Source organism: Pinus tabuliformis, chromosome 8, assembly GCF_031772625.1.
Source record: "Pinus tabuliformis cultivar Carrire ecotype Pingquan chromosome 8, CPIR1, whole genome shotgun sequence".
NCBI classification, from domain to species: Eukaryota; Viridiplantae; Streptophyta; class Pinopsida; order Pinales; family Pinaceae; genus Pinus; species Pinus tabuliformis.
The window spans coordinates 877,093,971-877,115,274 of NC_142294.1; the positions used below are offsets into that span (position 1 = coordinate 877,093,971).

The following is a 21,304-nucleotide window of genomic DNA, read 5'->3' on the forward strand; positions in this document are numbered from 1 at the left end:
ATAATTATTATATTATTTTTTTTAAACATTTTTATTTTTCTTATTTAAAAAGAATCATTAAAAATATTTTAAAATTTTTAATTTAAAAATTAAAAAGTTTATAACAATTATTTAAAAAAAAAAAAAAAATTGAATTTTTAATGCCCTTGGCCGCTCGTGGTGGTGTGGCCATGGGCAGAGGGTCCTACGTGCAGGTCGTCCCCCCACGGCCATGCCACCACGGGCGGCCACGCCACCACGAGCGGCCGCCCAAGGTGGCGCGACCGTGGGTGGAGTGTCCTGCGCGTAGGACCCTCCACCCACGGCCGCACCAGCACGAGCGGTCGACGGCATTAAAAAAACATTTTTTTTTTTTATATATATATATATATATATATATATATATATATATATATATATATATATATATATATAAACTTTTAATTTTTAAATTTAAAACTTTTAATTTTTTTTTAATGATTTATTTATTTATTTATTTTTTAAATAAGAAAAATAAAAATGTTTAAGAAAAAAAATAATATAATATTTATTTAAAAAAAAATTGTTTTTAAAAAAATCCATAAATTTTTTTTAAAATTTTAAAACTTTTGTTTTAAATAATTTTTAAAAAATTTTAAATTTAAAATTAAACATTTTAATTCGTTTAAAAAAAATTAAATTTTTTTTAATGATTTTTTTTTTTTTTAATTAAGTAAGAAAAAAAAAAAAAATTTGTTAGTGAGGCGACGGGAGTGAGCTCTGAGAAGCGATACTAGGGTTTTGGTACTCACCTGCAACGGCAGGTCTGCAGCACAGAGGACTCCAGTATCAGAACGCGACAGAGCGGATAACCAAAGGTCGAGGATCTTGACCGGCGGTTTCAATGAACCCCCATCCGGGGGGAGGAGGGGCGCCTCCCCTAATAAACGACAACCAGCAAGGAAATCCTGAGGGTTCAAACAAAGAACAAGAATATAACGATGGAGATACAGGCAAAAGTCAGCAGTGACAGACTGAAAAAGAACAGCAAGACAAACCGAAAGTCAGCTCATCCACATGCAAGCCAGTAGCTGCTCACAGACCAAAAGTGGAGCTGCCCAGTCATCGAATCAATGCCAGAATCCAATACATGAGAGATCATGCTCTCATAGGCAAATTTATTGGCATATGGCCAAACGAGAAAGCGCTGAGAGCTTGGATAAATGTCAAATGGCATCCAAAAGGACACATAACCCTGCATCTAGGGCCGAAGGGCTTCTTCACTGCAGTTTTTAACTGCTTGGAGGATAGGAACAGAGTTTTCGAAGGAGGGCCTTATTTCTTTAACTCTGCTGGGCTATTTCTCAGAGAATGGATTGAACGATTCAACCCGGATAAGGAGGATCTGAGCTGGGCGCCGGTGTGGATCAGGCTGTATTCTCTACCTTTGGAATACTGGGAAGAGGAGTCTCTCAAAGCAATCGGTTCGGTTCTGGGCGACTTTGTCAAAGTGGCAGAAGATACAAAGACACAGAGATATACCTCATATGCACGGATCTGTGTCTACATGGATCTGAAACAACCTCTGCCTGACACGGTAAGTCTCTTTCATGAAGATGTAGAATGTATCCAGTTAATCGATTATGAGCAGGTTCCCTTTAGGTGCAGGAAATGTCATGACCTAGGACACCTCTTCAGAGACTGCCCATTAAATAGCAAACCTACGACTCAAACTGAACAGGAAAACCCATCTGCAGATGGCTTCACTAAGGTGACAAATCGTAGGAGAGGAAATAAAAAACCAGTAGTTACTACAAAGATACCTCCAGGAGATCAATCCAAGCCTTCTACTAGTAATAGCTTTGCAGTATTAGACAATGAGGATTTGCAAGATCCAAACAGTTCATCCGCCAATAAAAAAGAATCTGCCAAGGAAAAGGAAAAAATGGAAGGATCCCAATTGAAAGAAAAGGAAAAGGAGATAGATCTAGAAAGTAATAAGCTCAAGACAACCTCAAAAACCTGGAATCTCCCTGATATGGATATAGATGGTACAAACCCCAGCATAGAAAATGAGAAGGAAGGCGATGGTAACTCTCAGGAACCACAAATCATGGAGGAGGATACAGAATCAATAGATATTGGTGAGCTAGATATATTGGGATTAGAACAAGCTTGTAAAACAGGGAATTTCGACAAAATACCTGAAAGACAAGTGGACAACCTAGTGGCAGTCCTCAATAAAGCCCAGAAAAAATATTCATTAGGGGTTCAAATCGGCAGCCAATGGGACGGGAAATTCATCACCAAAGACAGTAAAAAAAGGGGACGGAAAACTACCCTAGAGAGAACCATCAAGATTGGAGAAGTATTGGTAGAATCAGGCAGATATGCTAAGCTAACCAAGTATTTCAATATCAACCCCAAGCCTTCCCAATGAAGTTGATCTCATGGAATATCAGAGGGCTTAATTGCCCAAGGAAAGGAAAACTCTTAAAAAACATGTTAATGGAAGAAAAACCAGCAGTTCTTTTTCTACAGGAAACAAAATGCAACTCGACAGTCTTGGAAAAAATAGCAGCAAAAGCCTGGCCAGGAGGGACAGTAGTAGCTGTTGATGCTCAGGGAGCTTCCGGAGGACTTGCAGTGCTCTGGGATGCAAGAACGATTCAACTAGCCAATATACATGCAAATAAAAATTTCATCCAAGCTATATTTCATATAATTGGAACCAACATCTATGGTCACATTACTAATGTGTATTTTCCTCAAGAAACCCAGCACAAATCTGAAATTTTGGAGGCTTTAACGAACCTTAGCATAGAAAGGCAATACCCATTATGGATCTCTGGAGGAGATTATAACATGATCGCTTCGATGGAGGAAAAAAAGGGAGGCCGCTGCAGAACAAACAGGGAAGGATCTCTATTAAAAGACTTCATACAGAACAACTGGCTTATAGATATTCCTACTAATAATGGCCTCTACACTTGGAACAACAAAAGGGCAGCTCCAATGCAGATAGCATCGCGTCTGGATCGTTTCTTAATCTCTGACAATGCAGTTCATGTAGGTGGGGAATTCACAGCATCAATTCTCCCCTTCTCTGGTTCTGATCATTGGCCGATTGCCCTCCATTGGAATCGACCTGGCTGTCATATAAGACGTCCCTTTAGATTTGAGGCTTTTTGGTTGTCTCACCCGGACTTCAATGAATTTGTCAAAGCAACCTGGCCAAAATGCAATCCGACAGATGGTACAAAAATGTCCATATTTCAAAGGAAGCTGAAATACCTCAAAGGAGAAATTAAAAAATGGAATCACTCTGTCTTTGGTAACATCTTTAAAGCTAAGGAAACCCTCAATCAAGAAATGAAGGTGGTTCAGCAAAAAATGATTTCTGAAGGACGCTCGGAAGAACTCAGCAAGAAAGAGCAGTCCTTAGAAAATCAACTCCTCGAGCGAGAGTCACAGGAGGAAACTCTCTGGAGACAAAAATCGAGAGTTAGATGGCTGAAGGAGGGTGAGAAGAATACGAAATTCTTTCACAAATCTACAGTGCAAAGGAGAATGATAAATCAAATTTCTAGGGTCACCAATGAGCAAGGAGGCAAAATCGAAACTCATGAAGGAATAGAACAGGTATTCCTCAACTACTTCAAGAAGATGAATCAAGAGCCGGACATAAACAGAACAGAAGCTATTGGAAAAATCATCAGACATATACCCAAATTGATTACTGAAGAGCATAACACTCTCCTTCTCAAGCCCATAAGCCTTCAGGAAGTTGATGATGTTGTCCATCAACTCAAGGCAGGAAAAGCTCCGGGACCCGATGGCTTTACTTCAAATTTTTTCCATCACTTTTGGGATCTGGTCAAATGGGAAGTGTGGCAGGTGGTGGAAGAATCGCGTAAGCTAAGGTGGATGTATCCAGGACTGAATGCAACATTCATAGCTCTAATCCCTAAAGAAGAGGAATCCTACACTCCAGATAAGTATAGACCGATTGCGTTATGCAACATAATATATAAGATTGTTTCCAAGGTGATAGCTTCCAGATTGAAGCCCCTGCTTCCCCTCATCATCTCTCCAGAACAAACTGGTTATGTTGAAGGAAGGCAGATTACGGACGGGATAATTCTAACCCACGAAATAATCCACTCTCTCAAGCACACAAAAAAACCAGGTATGATGCTCAAAATCGATCTGTCTAAGGCTTTTGATAGTATTAGTTGGGAATATATGCAAAAAATCCTTCAAGCCTTTGGTTTTTCCCCCTCTTGGATTAGATGGATCAGCAGTTTAATTTCCTCCTCGTTCTTCTCTATTCTCATTAATGGAATCCCTTCACCCACTTTTCGACCCTCTAGGGGAATTCGCCAAGGGGACCCTATTTTGCCCTTCCTGTTTGTCATTCTAGCTGAAGGTCTAGGTCGCAGCATTAAAGAAGCTATTCGGTCTCATCTTCTTAAAGGTCTAGCCTTCCACCAAGCCCCTGCTTTTTCGCACCAGCAATTCGTCGATGATAACATGCTATTTGGTCATCCGTCTGTCCAAGAAGCTCGAGTCCTTAAATCCATTCTTGCAGACTTCTCGGAAGCGTCTGGAGCTCTCATTAACAAAGTTAAATCCCAGATCTTCTTCTTCAACACCCTGCCCTCCATCCAAAGATCCATTACCCGTATCCTTGGCTTCTCCATCGCTTCCCTTCCGTCCAAATATTTGGGTGCTCCTTTATTTGCCACGGCTCTTAAGCATGCTTCTTGGAATAATCTTTTAGAAAATCTGGAAGCCAGGTTGTCCCTGTGGACTCATCGAGCGCTAAATATGGCGAGCAGGTTGGTCCTAATCAAAGCAGTGCTTCAAACCATGCCTCTTTACCTTTTTTCCATATTAGCTGCACCCAAATGGGTTCTCAAAGCCATCAAACAGCTTCAGCGAAATTTCCTATGGGGGAAATCGGGGCCAAACCGAAAGTGGGCACTAGTAAAGTGGGAAAAAGCATGCCTACCCAAAAAAGCAGGAGGAATTGGATTGAGAGACCCAGAACATAGTAATATGGTCATGGGAGCCAAAATCTGGTGGAAATGGCTATCTAATCCCACTACACCTTGGGCTTCCCTTTGGACAGCGAAATACGCAAGCAACAAATCCTTGGAGGAGAGAATTAGAATGTCAGAAATCAGTAAAGGATCGGTGATCTGGAACTCGGCCATTCAACACAGGGATTTAATTCAAAAACACAGCTTTTGGGAGGTGAGGGATGGACACACAGCTAGGTTTTGGGAGGACTCATGGCAGCAGCTCCCTAACCTCAGAGATACAATTCCGGGAATTGCTGACCAAGACATACAACAATATGAGAAGGTGAGTCGTTTTTGGGACTCACAAAATGCACAAGAACACAGAAATTGGAAAGAGGCCAAGCATATAATACCTCACAGTCCGGAGCAAACTCAACTCTCCCTCTCCTTTGAACTCCAAAAAAGGAAAATTCTCACCTTGGCAGGCTTGGACACCCTCAGGTGGGGATATGAGGAGAAAGGCACTTTTACAACCAGGGAAGCTTATAAAATAATTATCAAAGATAGGATAATTAAGGACCAATTATGGGATAGGATATGGAACCCATCCATATGGCCGAAAGTCTCAACTTTTCTATGGCTTATCTCTCACAACAGAATTCTCACATGGGACAATCTCAGAAAAAGGAATTTTGCTGGACCATCCATTTGTCCCAATTGCAGGCAGGAAGAGGAATCAGCTTTACATCTTATGCAATCCTGTCCAATGGGAAGGAGACTGTGGGAAAAAATTACTTTCCGCTGTCAGAAGGATGGAAGAGTGATTGGAGACATCAAAGGGACTCTACGCACCTGGCCTCAAGAGCCGTTTAAGAGCAAACTCTTAAACACATTATGGCAACTCATACCAGGATTACTAATGTGGAACATTTGGAAGGAGAGGAATAGAAGGATATTTAAAGATCAAGCACAGACAATTGAGCAGGTCTGGAATGGATTGCACCAGAACATTAAGGAAACTCTGTCTATTAAAGGATGGTCTAAAGAGGACTTCCCATCTCTCCCTCAGGAACAAGCCATATGGGAAAATTGGCAAATTCAATTACAACATCCGGTATCATCAAAGGATAATTCTTCAAAGCATCCAGAATCTTCATCAAGTTGGACACCACCACCAATCAATGCATATCAGCTTAACTTCGATGGCGCCTCGAAAGGGAATCCCGGAAAAACAGGATTTGGAGGAAGCATAAGAGACCACCAGGGAACCCCCCTAACAACCTTTGTTGGCTCAATTGGATGGAATACCAATAATGCGGCGGAATTGGAAGGTCTATGGAGAGGTCTAAATCTGGCACAGGAACGGAGATTCTTTCCTCTTATAGTGGAAGGGGACTCTCAAATTATTATCAACATGGCCTCAAAGCTTATGCAGGGATCGCCGGTACATAAGGTTAGTAGCAGTTGGAGACTAGCCAACAGACTAGAGCTTCTTAAACAATGGCTTACCAATCACCAAGCAATCTCCTTTAAACATATCAGAAGGGAAGGGAATAAACTCGCTGACTTTCTTGCAAACTTAGGAGTGGAGTGTGGAAAGGATTTCTTTGAAGGCCCAATTTCCGGTATAGTCTCAGAGAATCAACTCTCCACCTTCAGGACCATAGTAACCACAGACATGCAACCGAAGGAGGTTTCGCACCCGGATGCGGGTGATTTTATGAGGTATTAATGCTCATGCGAGCGAAGCTGGCAGCTGGCATCACTGCGGAGCAAGTGGACGATTTTATGGCAGTTCATTTATTTCCATTAATGAAGCGTTGGGCTCACGGCATGCGGGGTAAGTTCTTCAAGATGGTTAGCATAAGCAGCGACGCATTTGTTCGGCCCTCGACATTCTCTCTGGTTCATTCAGGCAGAAATTCTCCCGGTCGGATTGGTTCTCGGAATTCAAATACAGGGCTGCGCACTTGGGAGCCACCATGGCTCCATAGGTGCAATCACCTGGCCAGCTTTATACTTTTGATCTTGGCTCATCTGGCTCGCATCTGGTATGGTCAGTCTGTTTTCTTTTGGGTTATTTTTGGAATAGGTCTCGTCATAGTTTCTGTGGAAGTTATCTGGGCAGAGTATGGGTTAAAGGCTGTCAGTAATGGGATTTATTTAGCGGTTCTGATTTCTATCTGTGTGAAGTTTTCCCTGGGCATCTTTTACTCCGGGTTCTGCTATTTCCTGCTTCTCTTAGATTGGGGCGGGTGGGCTTTCTTTCTCCTTCAACCCTTTCGCCCTCTCAGTCTATTAATCCCCTCTGCAATGGCCCCCCGACGTCGTGGAATTTCCCGGAGGGGCAGTAATTCAGGAGTTCGTGGTGGTGTTAGGGGCAGGGGAGGACCTGTTCCTCGTTGCATTTCCCCGCTAGCTTCTGTCTCGCCGGCCTCTCCATCTTCCGACCACTCTGGCCCGTCCCTGCACAATTCTTTCCACTCTTCACGTTTCAAGTTTAAAAGCAAGCTAAACAAGCCCACTATCTCTGCTATCATTACAGTCATCTTCTCAGAGGAAGAAGAGGATTCCTCAGGCTCTGATGAACAATCTAAGGACAGGTCTCTCTCTCATAATTCTAGTGACTCTCAGGGAAGCATGGCGCGTGACATCCTCAATGTCCCAGAGGCGCAGCAGGCTGAAGGACAGCGAGAGGATTTGCAACATCAGCAAACCTCTTCTCATGAAGAAATCATTCCTTGTGCTCCGGCGCATTTCTCAGGCAATACACTGCACCTTGTGCTTCCTCCGGGCCGCACCAATATGGACGTAGAGGACAATGTGATGGTCGAATGGGTCAGCTCTCCTTGCAAAGACAACGAAGCAGATGCAAATTTGCCACCTCAGGCATAAACCTCTCCGCCTCAGCAAGAATACTCAGGACTGCGGTTTTTGTTTTTGAACCTGTTTCTCAGTGGGTATATCCTCCGGAATTTTTTAGTATGGTCTTCTATAGTCTCCCAATTTATGAGTCTGGTTTTCTAGCTTTTGTAACAGCTGCATAGCAATAGGGTGGCGGGAATCAAAGTATAGATCCTATCTGGCTTTACTGTGTTTTGGGCTCTTAGTTTTCATTTATGTAAACAGACGGTTAAAAGCTGAATGCAGCAGTCTTTTTGACAGAGGGCGGGCTACAACCCCCTCAGAGGTTCATACCTCTCTGTAAATATTTTTCCTCTTTTTTATATATAATAGAATAGTCTTTACTCAGAAAAAAAAAAAAAAAAAAATTTGTTTTAAAATAAAAGTTATATATTATATATATATATATATATATATATATATATATATATATATATATATTAATAAAGAAAAATTGCTTTAAAAAAAAACTAATTTTAATTTTTTTTTGTTTTTTTAATGTTTTAATGTTTTTTTGGTTTTTTTAAATAATCTTCATATCTATATATATATATATATATATATATATATATATATATATATATATATATATATATATATATATATATATATTAATTTTACTAGTTTTTTAATTTTTTTTCGTTATTTATTTATTTATTTTTTTAAACTAGTTTGTTTTTATTTTCTTTTATTTTTTTCCTAGTTTTTGCTAATGTTTTTTTTATAGTTTCTCTATTTTTACTTATATATATATAATGTTTTTTTCTCCAAATTCTTTTATGGTTTATGAGATAAAAAATTTTAACATTTTTTTTTTCTCTTATATATATATATATATATATAGAGAGAGAGAGAGAGAGAGAGAGAGAGAGAGAGAGAGAGAGAGAGGGAATTATTTCATGTGGATTGAAAATTTAATTAACGATGTATAAATATGTAGAATATCAAAAATGCAAAATATCGACCTTCTTCTTTAAATATGTAAAACAATAAAAACCTCACTACAAAAAAAAAATAAAAAAAAAAATAAAAACAAGAAAATATGAAGAAGAAGACCACTTCCAAAGTTATTAAATTTACAAAATAATATTTACATTTCATACATTATAAAATTAAAAGTTCAAAAAAGCGCCTTTCAAAAAAATGGCATGGCGTAGAATTACCACTTTTTTAAATCAACATCAAAATCACTACCATCCTAAAACGCAATGTACATAAAAAAATTTATAGTGCCAAAAACTATGCTCTAAAAAAAACATGTGTGTTCTGCATCACCCCTTTTCAAAATTAGGTCCCTTTTTTGCTATCTCTACAAAACGGGTAACAATATCAGCTCCCATTTCAAAGTTTACATTGTTTTGTTTATAGTGAGATTTATTTTCAAAAGAACGTTTCCTTGAAGGGAAAAGCAGGCACTTGTTTTATCGGCAAATTTTATATACTCTTTTCCACTGAATATTTGGAGTGGTCTAGCTATGTTGGCAAGCCTGGAGATGTAGCTCAGGAGGGGTGAACTTCGTCACCAAATTCTTTGTTTTTTCTCTTCATGAATTCCTAGATGAGTTAAAAGATGAGATGTTTCTTATGTTTTTAGTTTACATGAAAAATTAACTCATAGTGCTTGAAGAGACCTTTGAAAACCTGTTTTGTCATAAGACCCATTTTTCCTTGCAAAGCATCAAGAGAACAATCACTTTTTAGGAACGGGAAGTTCTCCTCCAATCCTAGATCAAATTGGTATTAGTTCAAGGTTTGACCAAGTTGCAAGAATGGGAAAGAATATTTTCCAAGAGCTCGAGCAGATGAATTTATCTCTTCGAATAGAGAAGATTGAATTGAGGAGAATGCTTGAAATTGTTGAAGAGGAGAAGAGGCACATGCACCCTTGGTTGCATCATGTTCTTGAGGAACAAGTTGATGAAAGTTCCACTCCATTGATAGAAAAGGAAACCTCCAAAGTGGAACCAATATGTGGGCATGGTTGAAACAGAGGTTATGGTCCTTATGAGGAAAATGATGCATGTGAATTTTGTAAGCATTGTATAGATTCTCATCATATGCCGGTTCATAAGAGTTGATGGCTAGAGTCATCTACAAAGTCGTCGTCATCATCTAAAGTGGAAAATGTGGATGTCAAGTTCAAGGAGGTAATAAGCATCACAAGTTCAAATCCTTCTATTTATGTTCATAACAACTCTTTTGTGTCATTTGGACAACATACTAAAGACATTGGTATGAAGTTGTTATCTAAAATGGGTTATGAATGAGGAGGCCTTGAAATCAATGTCCAAGGGATCACCAATCCAATCATGGTACAAGAGAGACCAAGATATCAAGGATTGAGATATGGGAAAAGAGAGTTTGGAGAATTCTCTAAATGGTTTGAGGCAAATTAGTCATCAGAGGATGATATGTCAACCCAAGATGGTGGTGAAAATGTTCATTTATCTCCTAAGAGAGATGAATTCTTTAAAGGATCTTGCATGTCATCATCCAATCCACATTGTCAAAGCTGCAGCCCAATGGAAATGTATAAATCTCATGGGTGTTTTCCAAATGTTGGTAATTTTGATTATTTGTGGAAAATGTATCCTTGCACTTTTTGTGATGCATTTGACCATTTTGTGGTTGTTTGTGAGCAACGCATGGTAATGGTCAAAAGAATGGATAATATTCTTGGCGTCAAGCATGATGAACCTCCTTCACATTTGAGGACTTCCTTATCGGCAAGAAAATGAAAGTACTTTTGTACCCATTACAAGATGCATGGGCATGGGAATGACCAATGTTGGAAACTACATCTAGAGCTTCATTTCAAGATGGATAAGGAGGTTATGAAAAGCAATGTAAAGGAAGCAATAGGTGGAAAAGAGGACTCGCAACATTCCTAAGGAAACCTTCAAAGAAAATTCGATGCAAAAATAGAACCCACAAGCCTAGGAGAGGTAGAGATTGGGTAGACTGTTTGTATAGTAATTTGTTGCTTTGTGAATTGTAAAATCTTGTTCTTGTTATTACATGTTTTGGGTACTTTTGTAAAGTGAACAATAATAATCACTATGTGCAACAAGTATGTTTTCATTGACATGTTATGTTATTGTCTTGTTTATGAGTCCAATGTTTAAGGACTTTTGGGATGTACAATGTTTGTCTTCCAAGTTTGTCTATAGTTTGTCATGTACTCATCGATGAAAGTGTTCAAGATAAAATTTGTTGTGAATATAATATTTGTTTAAGATTGTACAATATGACTATGTTTTTGTAGGCAAAGCTAATGGTGCCATTTAAATTTCATAGCAATGTACTTTTGTGTACAAGCTTAGTTTGAGGACAATAATGCAAGTTTGAATCAGTGCATGATAGGCATTGTATTGCTTCTAAATTCCAAGATGGAAAGTCAATTTTGTCTTCAAAAAAGGAACTTCAAAATGAATTTGTTTGAGCCATGAAATATGGTTTTAAAGAGAATGTTCAGATTCCACTCATCAACTTTTTTGTTCCTCTATCAACGATAAGAATTTTTGGCTTGATTCTTGGTGGGCTCCAGTATTGCAGCAATAATGCTGCAACTCCTCGGACTCCCTTCTTTACTCTTATCAACCCGGTAGTTCGTAACAAACTTGGAAGTGACGGTGCTGTATGCATAAGTACTAGCTCTTGCCGCAGTTGTCACTTGGTCAGCTGGCACAAGTCCACTAGGAGCTTAAGCCAACTTCTATGAGCTCTGAGAAGAAGCTTTTTAACTAATGGACGAAAGCTAACTCAAAGAAGGCTAATCTACTTGCAGAAAGAAACTGGAAAGCTGAAAGGAAACGTAAACCTAGCAAACCCTAATTTTACAAGCTAGCCCTACTGATGCAAGAAAGAGGATGCAAGCTACTGAAAGAGATGCCATTGACTTCTAGGAAGGTAAAATGCATGTGTCTAAGCTACTTCTACAGTAACATCTGAAAAAAACATCTTTTTGTGTTTTTGAATAAGTTGTCAGAATTATCATGCATGTGCTTTGACTGTTTTGATTGTGCAGAGGTGGATTGGCGAGAGGAAATACTTGCAAGAGGTTGGGAAGGTTAGAATGGGGCCTAAGGGGTCCCTAGCACCCTTCTAGAGAGTTTCACCGAGTTTGGCTATCAAGAAACCGTGTCTGTGAGCTTCTACGGGAAGTCTGTAGGGGTTCTACATGATGTTCTGTATTTTCTACAGGATGTTCAGAAATGGTATTTTGGAGGGTGGATGGAGAGAGAAAGGTGGAGAAGTGAGTATGGATGTAGGATAAGGGTCTGAGGAGGTCCAAGACTTGGTGGATGGAGCTGAGAAGAGATGAGGATGGCTGGATTTGTTCAAGGAGGAGTGGAGCAATGTTGCACAAAAATATGGAAACTAGGTCAAGGTGTAGCAAATATGAGGCAAGAATCAGAGGGAGGGGATGGAGCAGATGGGATTGATGGAGTATGGGTAGATGGAGAGGTGTTACAGGTGCTCTGCGAGTTGCTTCTCTAACTAAACAAACAATGACTTGGAAAAACCGATGACCTAGCTACTTTATTCTAATTTGGCCTAGGTAACAACAAAGGTAATGAACAAAAGTTTATTTGCAATGAAATCACGTGAAATAGTTATGCAAACTGAGCAATCATGAATTTGAACACTTAACCACAACTGGTATCAACTTCTGCAAATGAGAATCTAACACTAATGATTGCATGGTGAGGCAGTGACAATGTTTTTGTTGGCAGCAAGGTCTCCTTTGTCCCAGCTCATGATCCCACTGAGGGAGAGGTGAGATCAGAGGTCCTTGATGGCATTTTTTTGGATATCTTCCCTGTTAATAACCTATCAACTCAATCTGAACATAAAAATCCTTTCTAATCATCAACAATGACCTAGATAATCAGCAAGATTTTAATCTACTTAACAGAAATTATTTTGCAAAGACATAAAAAGCAAATAACAGTACATAAAGGAAGCCTTAGCACTTGGGTTGGGCCCAACCCCAAGAGCTATAGGCTCTTAAAGAAAACTCAGAGCTGATGTCAAGTAAAGATGCTCTTCATTCCTAAAAAATAATCATGTCACAAGAAAGTTATACAGCAGTAGCTATAAAAATGAGCTAAGATAATGATAGCACTATAGTGAAAAACCCAACAGTTCCAAAAGTAAACTACGAAGTCTGAAGCCTTCCTATTTATGCCCTAAGAGGGTCCTAGCAGCCCTCCTTAACTCAAGGGGCTCGGCTGTTCAAACTAGCAGTAAACAGTCACTCTTCACAAAGCTGCTCGACTGCCTTTAGGATTTGTTTTGGTGGCCTGCTGAGCTCCGAGTTGAGGGTGGAGATTTCGAGGAAGGGCCATTTAATGCAAGAGACAACCTTTCTACGAATCCTCACCCTTGCTTCCTCATGCTTGGCTGTCACCTAGCTCATAATTGCTTGGCTTTGTTCCAAAATTTGTCCAAAAAACCTAAAATAACAACGTATTAGCCTCCTTGGTAAAGTGACCACCCTTATTCATTCAAATGACATAAACATACTCAAAAAACATGCATAATCTATTGAAAATGGTGGATTGATGAAGAACAGTAGGCAAAATGAGCCCAATAAGTTACCCATTTTTGGGGCTCATCATCACCCCCCTGCTAAATGGGTTGCTCATCCTCTAAGCAACTAATCTAGCTCATCATATTTTATAGCTTTGACCGCCTCCGTCATGTCCCAGGCCTCCGCGGTGATATCTTCTTCTCGGTCGTGAAATCTTGATTTCCTTTCCACTTCCTCCCACTGTCTGTTTTCCTCCTCTTCATTAACTCCTTCTAGCAATCCCAAAAGCAAGGAAGGACCGAATTCCAGGCTGATCCAATTGGCCTGCAGATTTTGCATCAACTGTTTGTAGAGAGGTACCCTTGCCAAGGCCTCCCTCATCCTGGTGGGAGAGTGGTATTCTCTTATCTTCAAGCTGTGAGGCAGTGTGTTCCACCGCCTTGTGCAGGCATGAAGGCAGTTATCCCCCAATAGTCTCTCCATGCCCTCAAAGTGGGCAATAGCTTGAGCCTGTTGCTCAATGTATTCTGGTAAATCTTGAGGGTTGTTGGCCAAGTGCTGGTGGGCGCTTATCACTGCTGAGGGGTCGTCCGGCTCTGCTCTAATCATTAGTGGCTCACTGAGTTCCCTACTCATAATATTGCGGACCTATGCTGCTCTCTTTTCCTCATGATTCATCCAAGAGGCCATGGACATAAGTTGGACATCTCCTACCACAGTGTTGGGATCCCATGAATTCATGTTCGGAAGGGCTAAGTTGTGCAAATAAAACTCTGCTAATTTAGCCTTGTCCTTTGAGGAGCTACTGTCACATAAAGCTACAAATTGATGATAATTTTGAAATGGAGTGATGCCCCTTTGGGCCAAGGTGTTAATCTGAAACTTCAACCACTGATCCTTAAGGTATAGGGCGTATGATTTGGCAGGCTACCTACACTGTAGAGCTTCCATCGCCCAGCTAGCCATGCAGGCCAGTTGGGCCTCCTTTTCTTGTACCTGTTGTTTTAGAGACTATATCTCCTGGCCTGTTTGCAAGTCCTTCTCTTGTAGCTGTCTAGTTAGTGTCTCAATTTCAGCCTGCAACCCATCTCTTCTTTGCTATTCATTAGGGGTTTCCTTATCTGTTGTGGGCTTCTCCTGTTGCTGTTGTCCTCCCAAGATGTGAGGCCTGTCTTCCTTATGCTGTCCCTATAGCTGTAGCTGCTGTTTGAGCAACTCATTTTCTTCTTGTAGCTTGGCCCGCTGGCTGCTTTCCACATGCCGTACCATAGCCAATTCCTTTCTTGCCTCTTTGAGTTGTTCCTCTAGGGGACCTACATCTGCGACACCCTTGGACTTAGCGATCTTCATCCAAGTGTGGGTCCTCACCCTCTCTTCTTCTAGTGCAAGGAAAAGTGGCACTACGAATTTTTGGGGAATGATCTTTCCAGCCTCTAACAAGTTATAGTATGAGCCCAAGCTGGGCTGGGGGCTAGGTTCCACAATGTTCTCCACCTTTTCTTCCTCTTGTGGTGATTTAGCTGCCTCTCCTTCCATTTCTTCGGTCTCCTTTAGCCTAGCCAGTGTTTCCTATAGAACAGTCTTAGCATCCTGTATAGAGGTCTTTATGTCCAGCATTTTCATCCTTTCTCTTTAGGTGGATGTTTTCAGGCTTCCCCGTTCATAAGTGATGGATGCCTTTGAAGGCGACCTTTCCTTTTTTTTAGCTGGGGTGTCCACAATCGTAATTGGCTCCTTTGACTGTGGCTGGGGTCTGCCAGTTTTTATTCGCATACTCCTTCTGGCCTTAAAATACATGGAAGGCTCCCTTTTTTGCTTCCCTTTTTGCTTTGGAGATGTGCTTAGGGCAGCTAGCACTGCTGCCGCCTCCCTGGCCAAAATCTCAGGCGATTTCTCCCTTTGCTGCTCCATTTCCAGACTTCCTATAGAAAGTCTTGTGTCAACTGTTTTCATGCTTCCTGTAGAAACTGTTGCAACTGTTTCAGTCTGCTTGGATGGATGTGTCTTTCCTTTTAATTTCTGTGTGGTTTCCTTGGTTGTGCCCTCCTTTGTTTGGACTTTTTCAGTCCTCTCTGCTCTACTCTGCAATTGTTTCTCCCTTGGTGTTTGTGCCTTTGTTCCACCCACAGTTTTGGCCTCAGCAACTTGGCCTTTTTCCCTCGTTTCTCTTCTTGTTCTTTCTGTGGTGGTCTTTCTTGTGTTTCTTTACCATTGGCTTTCTCTTCTGCCTCAGTGTGTTCCCGCTGGATGAAGTGATTTCCTCAGCCAGAATTCTAATATCATCATCCTTGGACATGTTGCAAAAAATCTCCCAGGAGAGAGGGATAATGTAGGTATGGAGGGCATCTTCCACTAGAAGCTTGATAAGCCCATGATGGGCTAGTTGATCCGGTGTCCCTTCCTTCAATTTTGTGCCACACTCAATTAATGATTGTAGGAGAAAATAGGGGAGGTAAATCCATCCCATGTCTGAGTTTTCTCAGCAACCGGAAGTGATAGCTGTAGACAATACTTAACTGCCCCTCACAGGTAATGTATTTCATGATCTGAAAGTTGACTTTGCTCCAAAAAGGATGTAGACTGGCTCTCCAGACCCCATTCTTGTCTTATGCAAACTGTTCTCTGGTAGAAAGAATTCTTTCTTGGCTTTTTGGCCCAATGCCCTCTCCTCTTTGCTCCAGGGTATCCCCAATGGCAGATCAGTAACTTGGCTAATGAGTTGTGGGGTAAGCTTTAGGTTCAACCCTCTGAAATTCACAATGGCCAGTGTCTTTGATTTAGGCTGTAGGGACATTAAGAACTCCTCCGTTAATTCATCTTCATGACCTTGAATTCTGTCACAAAAGGTCATCCAATTGGCACGGGTGAAGAGGTTCACCACCTCGGGATGTTCACGCAATTTTCTGGAATCCGAGGGTTCCTTCCTGATAAACCCCCCTGGCATGGTGAAAGTTCTCTGTTTTGTGCTCTAAGCAGAGAGGACTTGTTGTTTTATGGTTTCATCCTTCGAGCTTGAAGACAATATCTCTCAGGTGTTTATGTTTTAACCTTGCACCAATTCCCTGGTTTTAAAAACTCGACTGTCCGTGTATCAAAGGAAGACTTGGGTTTCCCCAGACAGAGTACAGAGCTCACTTTCCACCCCTAGCATACATATAACCACGTAAAATTCACATTTTTGCTACACATGTTAGCCCTAGCAGTGCTTTATATTTTCTATAGGAAGAATTTTCTTAACAGGAACTGCGGAGGAAAACTTGGACGCAAAACCAACGAAGAAATTTCATGCAACCACAAGTAAACTGCTATTTTTGACTCACAGGTAGACTTGTCTCTAACCCTCCAATTCAAGACAGCTCAATTCACCATGTTTTCGACATATACCATGCATTGGAAGGGTGTTTTCGAGCCTACCTCTCTTCAAAACTCCAATTTTGACAAAAAAAGTCTAGACTTCTCCGCTTCGGGAGGCTACGCTATGTTTCTTTTAGAGCCTCTTCCTGTAGAATGTGTTGCCAACTTCTGTAGGATGTCACGGCGCTTCTGAACAAGCATGGGACGTAGGAGAATTTTGAAACAGGCTGAAAAGCTCGGGCTAACAAACTGTGGAGGAGGAGGACGCGTACTTCGCTGAGAACGGTTGCAAGTGTAAATGAACAACGGTTAACATGAGTTCTTCGGCTGAGCATTTTTGAATTACGACGCAATTCATGGCGAGGGGGTGAGGTGGCCAGGCTGATCCATTAGCCAACGTCACAACCATCATTCCTCTGCGTGTCTTTGACTGCCATTACCTTTCCTCTGCCATTAGCCTCCGCCACCACTGCCAATCCCGCCAATTCTCCCCGACTGGACACTTCCCACGTGTCGATTGCACGTCTTGTTGGCGAATTTGAATGTAACCAAGCTTGTTCGGATCCCACAAAGCCATTAGACTGACTGTGGGTGGCCAGTTGAATGGCCACCGAATTCATTCAATCCGAACCATTTCACAGACATGCAGTGTTCGAAATATAGTCTATGCAATTTGACGAATAAGGTTAGACACTTACCTATGTGGCCATGGACGTGTTCTGCAGGCTTCGGGACTTGGAACGACTGCTTCGCTCGCTGCTGCTTCGTGCACAGGTGCTAGAACTCCTTCTTTCATTGGTTGATGCTGTATGCACGGTTTTGGAACCCGATCCTTGGTTGGCTGCACAGGTGGTGTTTGGTTTCAGCCGTCAAGGATGTTTTCACATCCAAGAGGAGCCTTCTTACATGTTTCTTTTTGTTGGTTTCAGCTGCCCCTGCCTCTAGAGTATGTCTTCCAGAGGGATCAGCTGCTACAGGACTCCTGTAGGATGTCCTGTAGCTGCTTCTCCTCCTGGGATGTAGGCTAAACGAGCAGGGCTGACTTTGCTGATGAAGAGTCCAAATGGAGCTTGAATAGGTAGAGTGTGCGGGCCTTCACTGCTTGATTTTTCACTGGAAAATTTTCTGTCCATCTGAAGAAAATAGGATTTCTTGTATGACTGCAGGAACACATAACCAGGTGGTTGCAATGGCGGTGGAAAGAGATGAAACAGGTGAGGGATGTAAGAGAGGGGTGGCTGCAGGCCTAACGAATAGACTCCAAGCTTCAAATCCCCTTCCAAAATCAAATTTGGCCTGCCCGAAGGCTCTACAGGATGTTTCCTGTAGAAATGCAAAACTTCCTGTAGAAAGCCCAAAACTTCCTGTAGAAAGCCCAGAACTTCCTGTAGGAGGTGTAATCTTGACTCGAATGTGATCAAATCCTGGGAAAAGTGAGTGGCTATGGAGGGAGTGTCTGTAAGGATGTCCTGTAGCCTGGTATGGACCCATGTCCTCGTTTTTCACGACCTTCTTTATTTGAAATGTATTCCCTACAACCTGCAATAATTTGACAGAGATTAGACCTGTTTCTTTCTCTTTTTTCTTTTTTTTTCTCTTTTTTCTTCTTTTTTCTTGAGAGACAGCTAGGGAACCTCCATGAGGTTTTCACCCCCACTATCTACCATGGGCGCCTCAGAGAGGTTTTCACCCAAGGATCTTTTTTTTTTTATTCCATTTCTTTATTTTATGAGAGACAGCTGGGGCGCCTCCATGAGGTTTTCACCCTCACTGTCTGCCCTGGTGCCTCAGAGAGGTTTTCACCCAATGATCTTTTTATCCCCCCCCCTTTTTTTTTTGATGATCAAGGTGTGGGTGGAATAGAGGCAGAGCCTTGCTCTACTACCAGCACTGATTTTTCCAAAGTTTCAATGAACTCCTACCTCGAAAGTGGTTTCTTGTAGATTTTCAATCGATTCCCATTGACAAGCATGGGGATGGCTTCTTCATCAATGGTCCTGATAAGGACTAAACCATTGTCATTGCATTTTTCCACTGTATATGGTCCTAACCATCTTGTCCTAAGCTTCCCTTTGAAATCCTTGTGTCTTGAATCATACAACAGCACCCAATCTCCCAGTTGGAATTGCTTTTCACTAAGGTGCCAGTCATGCCATATCTTCCTCTAGAGTTGAACTACTTCTGAGTGGAGGAGTGCCTGCATTCTGTGTTCATCTAATCCATTAAGCTACAATAATATTTCACATTGAGCATGGCTGAGATCTAAGTCCAACTGAGTTGCCACCCTCAATGTGTTGTACTCGAACTCTATGGACAGCAAAGCTTTCTTCCCGTAGACCAGCTCATAAGGTGTGAAACCTGTTGTAGTCTTCCAAGTGGTGTTGTAGGCCCAAGTGGCCTCAACCAGGCGATCTGCCCAATCCTTTCTACTGCTACTCACAACCTTAGTCAAAATCCCTTCCAATGCTCTATTAGTGACTTCCACCTACCCATTTTCTTGTGGATGATATGGGTTGGAAGTCCTGTGCTTGATCTTGTGATGAGCGAGCAAGTCTTCAATCAGGTTAGAGGTGAACTGGCTTCATCGGTGACTAACTCTCTTGGGTAGCCAAACTTGTAGAAGATATTTTCCCTTAAAAACTGAGCCACCTTTCCCTCTATCGCTGCTTTGATTTCCTTTGTTTCTACCCACTTTGTCAGATAGTCGGTGCACACAATGATGTAAGACCTTTGCTTTGAAGGAGGGTTGACAATACCCACAAAATCCATGCCCTACTTCTCAAATGGCTCGAAGGTCACTTGAGGTTGGAGAGGCATTTCATCCCTTGGAGTCGGTTTCCCCATCCTCTGACATCCGTCACACTGGCTGATGTATCTTTTGAGGGGGGCACTTGGGTAGGGGGAATTCGCTTTCTGCTAGTACCGCCTTCTCCAAGCATGAGTTTGCTAATTAGATGGAAGACCTCAAAAGTGAGGTGAGATAGACCATTTCCATGCAACTTGATACTTTCTGAATCCAACAAAAGAAAGAGGAAGATGAGAGGGCTTTGGCCATTTTCTGTCCTAGATGTATGAGGAAGCACCCTAAGAATGAGTGTCCATTGCACTCAGTAGAGGTATGTTTCATTTTTGAGGAAGACCACCCCACAAACCAATGCCCAACCTTACTCGAATTTAAAGCCATGTACCAAGGGACTGAGGCAACCACTGAACCTCTCTATCTCCTCAACCAAAAGAGGCCGCATGGGCCAAGACCTTACCAACAGGGGATGAAAGGGACATCCCAAGCTTATTATAGCCCCAACCAATCTACTCCATCCCCTACCTCTGATTCTTGCCTCATATTCGCTACACCTTGACCTAGTTTCCATATTTTTGTGCAACATTGCTCCACTCCTCCTTGAACAAATCCAGCCATCCTCATCTCTCCTCAGCTCCATCCACCAAGTCCTGGACCTCCTCACACCCTTATCCTACCTCCATACTCACTTCTCCACCTTTCTCTCTCCATCCACCCTCCAAAATCCCATTTCTAAACATCCTGTAGAAAACACAGAACATCATGTGGAACCCCTACAGACTTCATGTAGAAGCTCACGAACACGGTTTCTTGATAGCCAAATTTGGTGAAACTCTCTGGAAGGGTGCCAGGGACCCCTTAGGCCCCCTTCTAACCTTCCCAACTTCTTGCAAGCATTTCCTCTCACCAATCCACCTCTGCACAATCAAAACAGTCAAAGCACATGCATGATAATTCTGACAACGTATTCAAAAACACAAAAAGATGTTTTTTTTCAGATGTTACTGTAGAAGTAGCTTAGACACATGCATTTTACCTTCCTAGAAGTCAATGGCATCTCTTTCAGTAGCTTGCATCCTCTTTCTTGCATCAGTAGGGCTAGCTAGTAAAATTAGGGTTTACTAGGGTTTACGTTTCCTTTCAGCTTTCTAGTTTCTTTTTGCAAGTAGATTAGCCTTCTTTGAGTTAGCTTTCGTCCATCAATTAAAAATATTCTTCTCAGAGCTCATAGAAGTTGGCTTAAGCTCCTAGTGGACTTGTGCCAGCTAACCAAGTGACAGCTGCGGCAAGAGCTAGTACTTGTGCATACAACACTGTCGCTTCCAAGTTTGTTACGAACTACCAGGTTGATAAGAGTAAAGAAGGGAGTCCCAGGAGTTGCAGCATTATTGCTGCAATACTAGAGCCCACCATCTTTTTGGCACCATTTTTTTTCTTTTTCTTTTTCTTTCCCGTGAATGACTACACACGTGCACTGGTGATCCCTGGATGAGTGCAATCGAACTGGCTAGCTTTCTGGCTAAATCCCACCATTTCATTCGTTCATGCAGTTTTTAAATTAGATTCATGCAACAGAGGAACGAGGTTAGTCACGTACCTGGAAGTCGAGCGTGGTTGCTGTGAGGTGCTGTGGCCTTTCATTTACTGCATGCATTGGTTTCCGTGGTTGCATGATGGCTTGGTTGCTGATTCATGGCTATTTTCCTTGTGCAGGTGTCCTCTGGC

The 21,304-nt window shown here is 41.6% G+C and overlaps 1 protein-coding gene across 1 annotated transcript in view; it reads left to right on the forward strand.

Annotated features, from left to right (window-relative positions):
- LOC149238351 (uncharacterized) overlaps positions 1-6,717 on the forward strand; it is a 34,919-nt gene extending 28,202 nt beyond the window's left edge. The window contains exons 3-5 of the mRNA XM_089369536.1: positions 1,327-1,555; positions 2,500-3,214; positions 3,518-6,717. Coding sequence (XP_089225662.1) covers positions 1,327-1,555; positions 2,500-3,214; positions 3,518-6,717 — 4,144 coding nt within the window. The remainder of the gene's footprint in view (positions 1-1,326; positions 1,556-2,499; positions 3,215-3,517) is intronic.
- Positions 6,718-21,304: the final 14,587 nt, after the last annotated feature.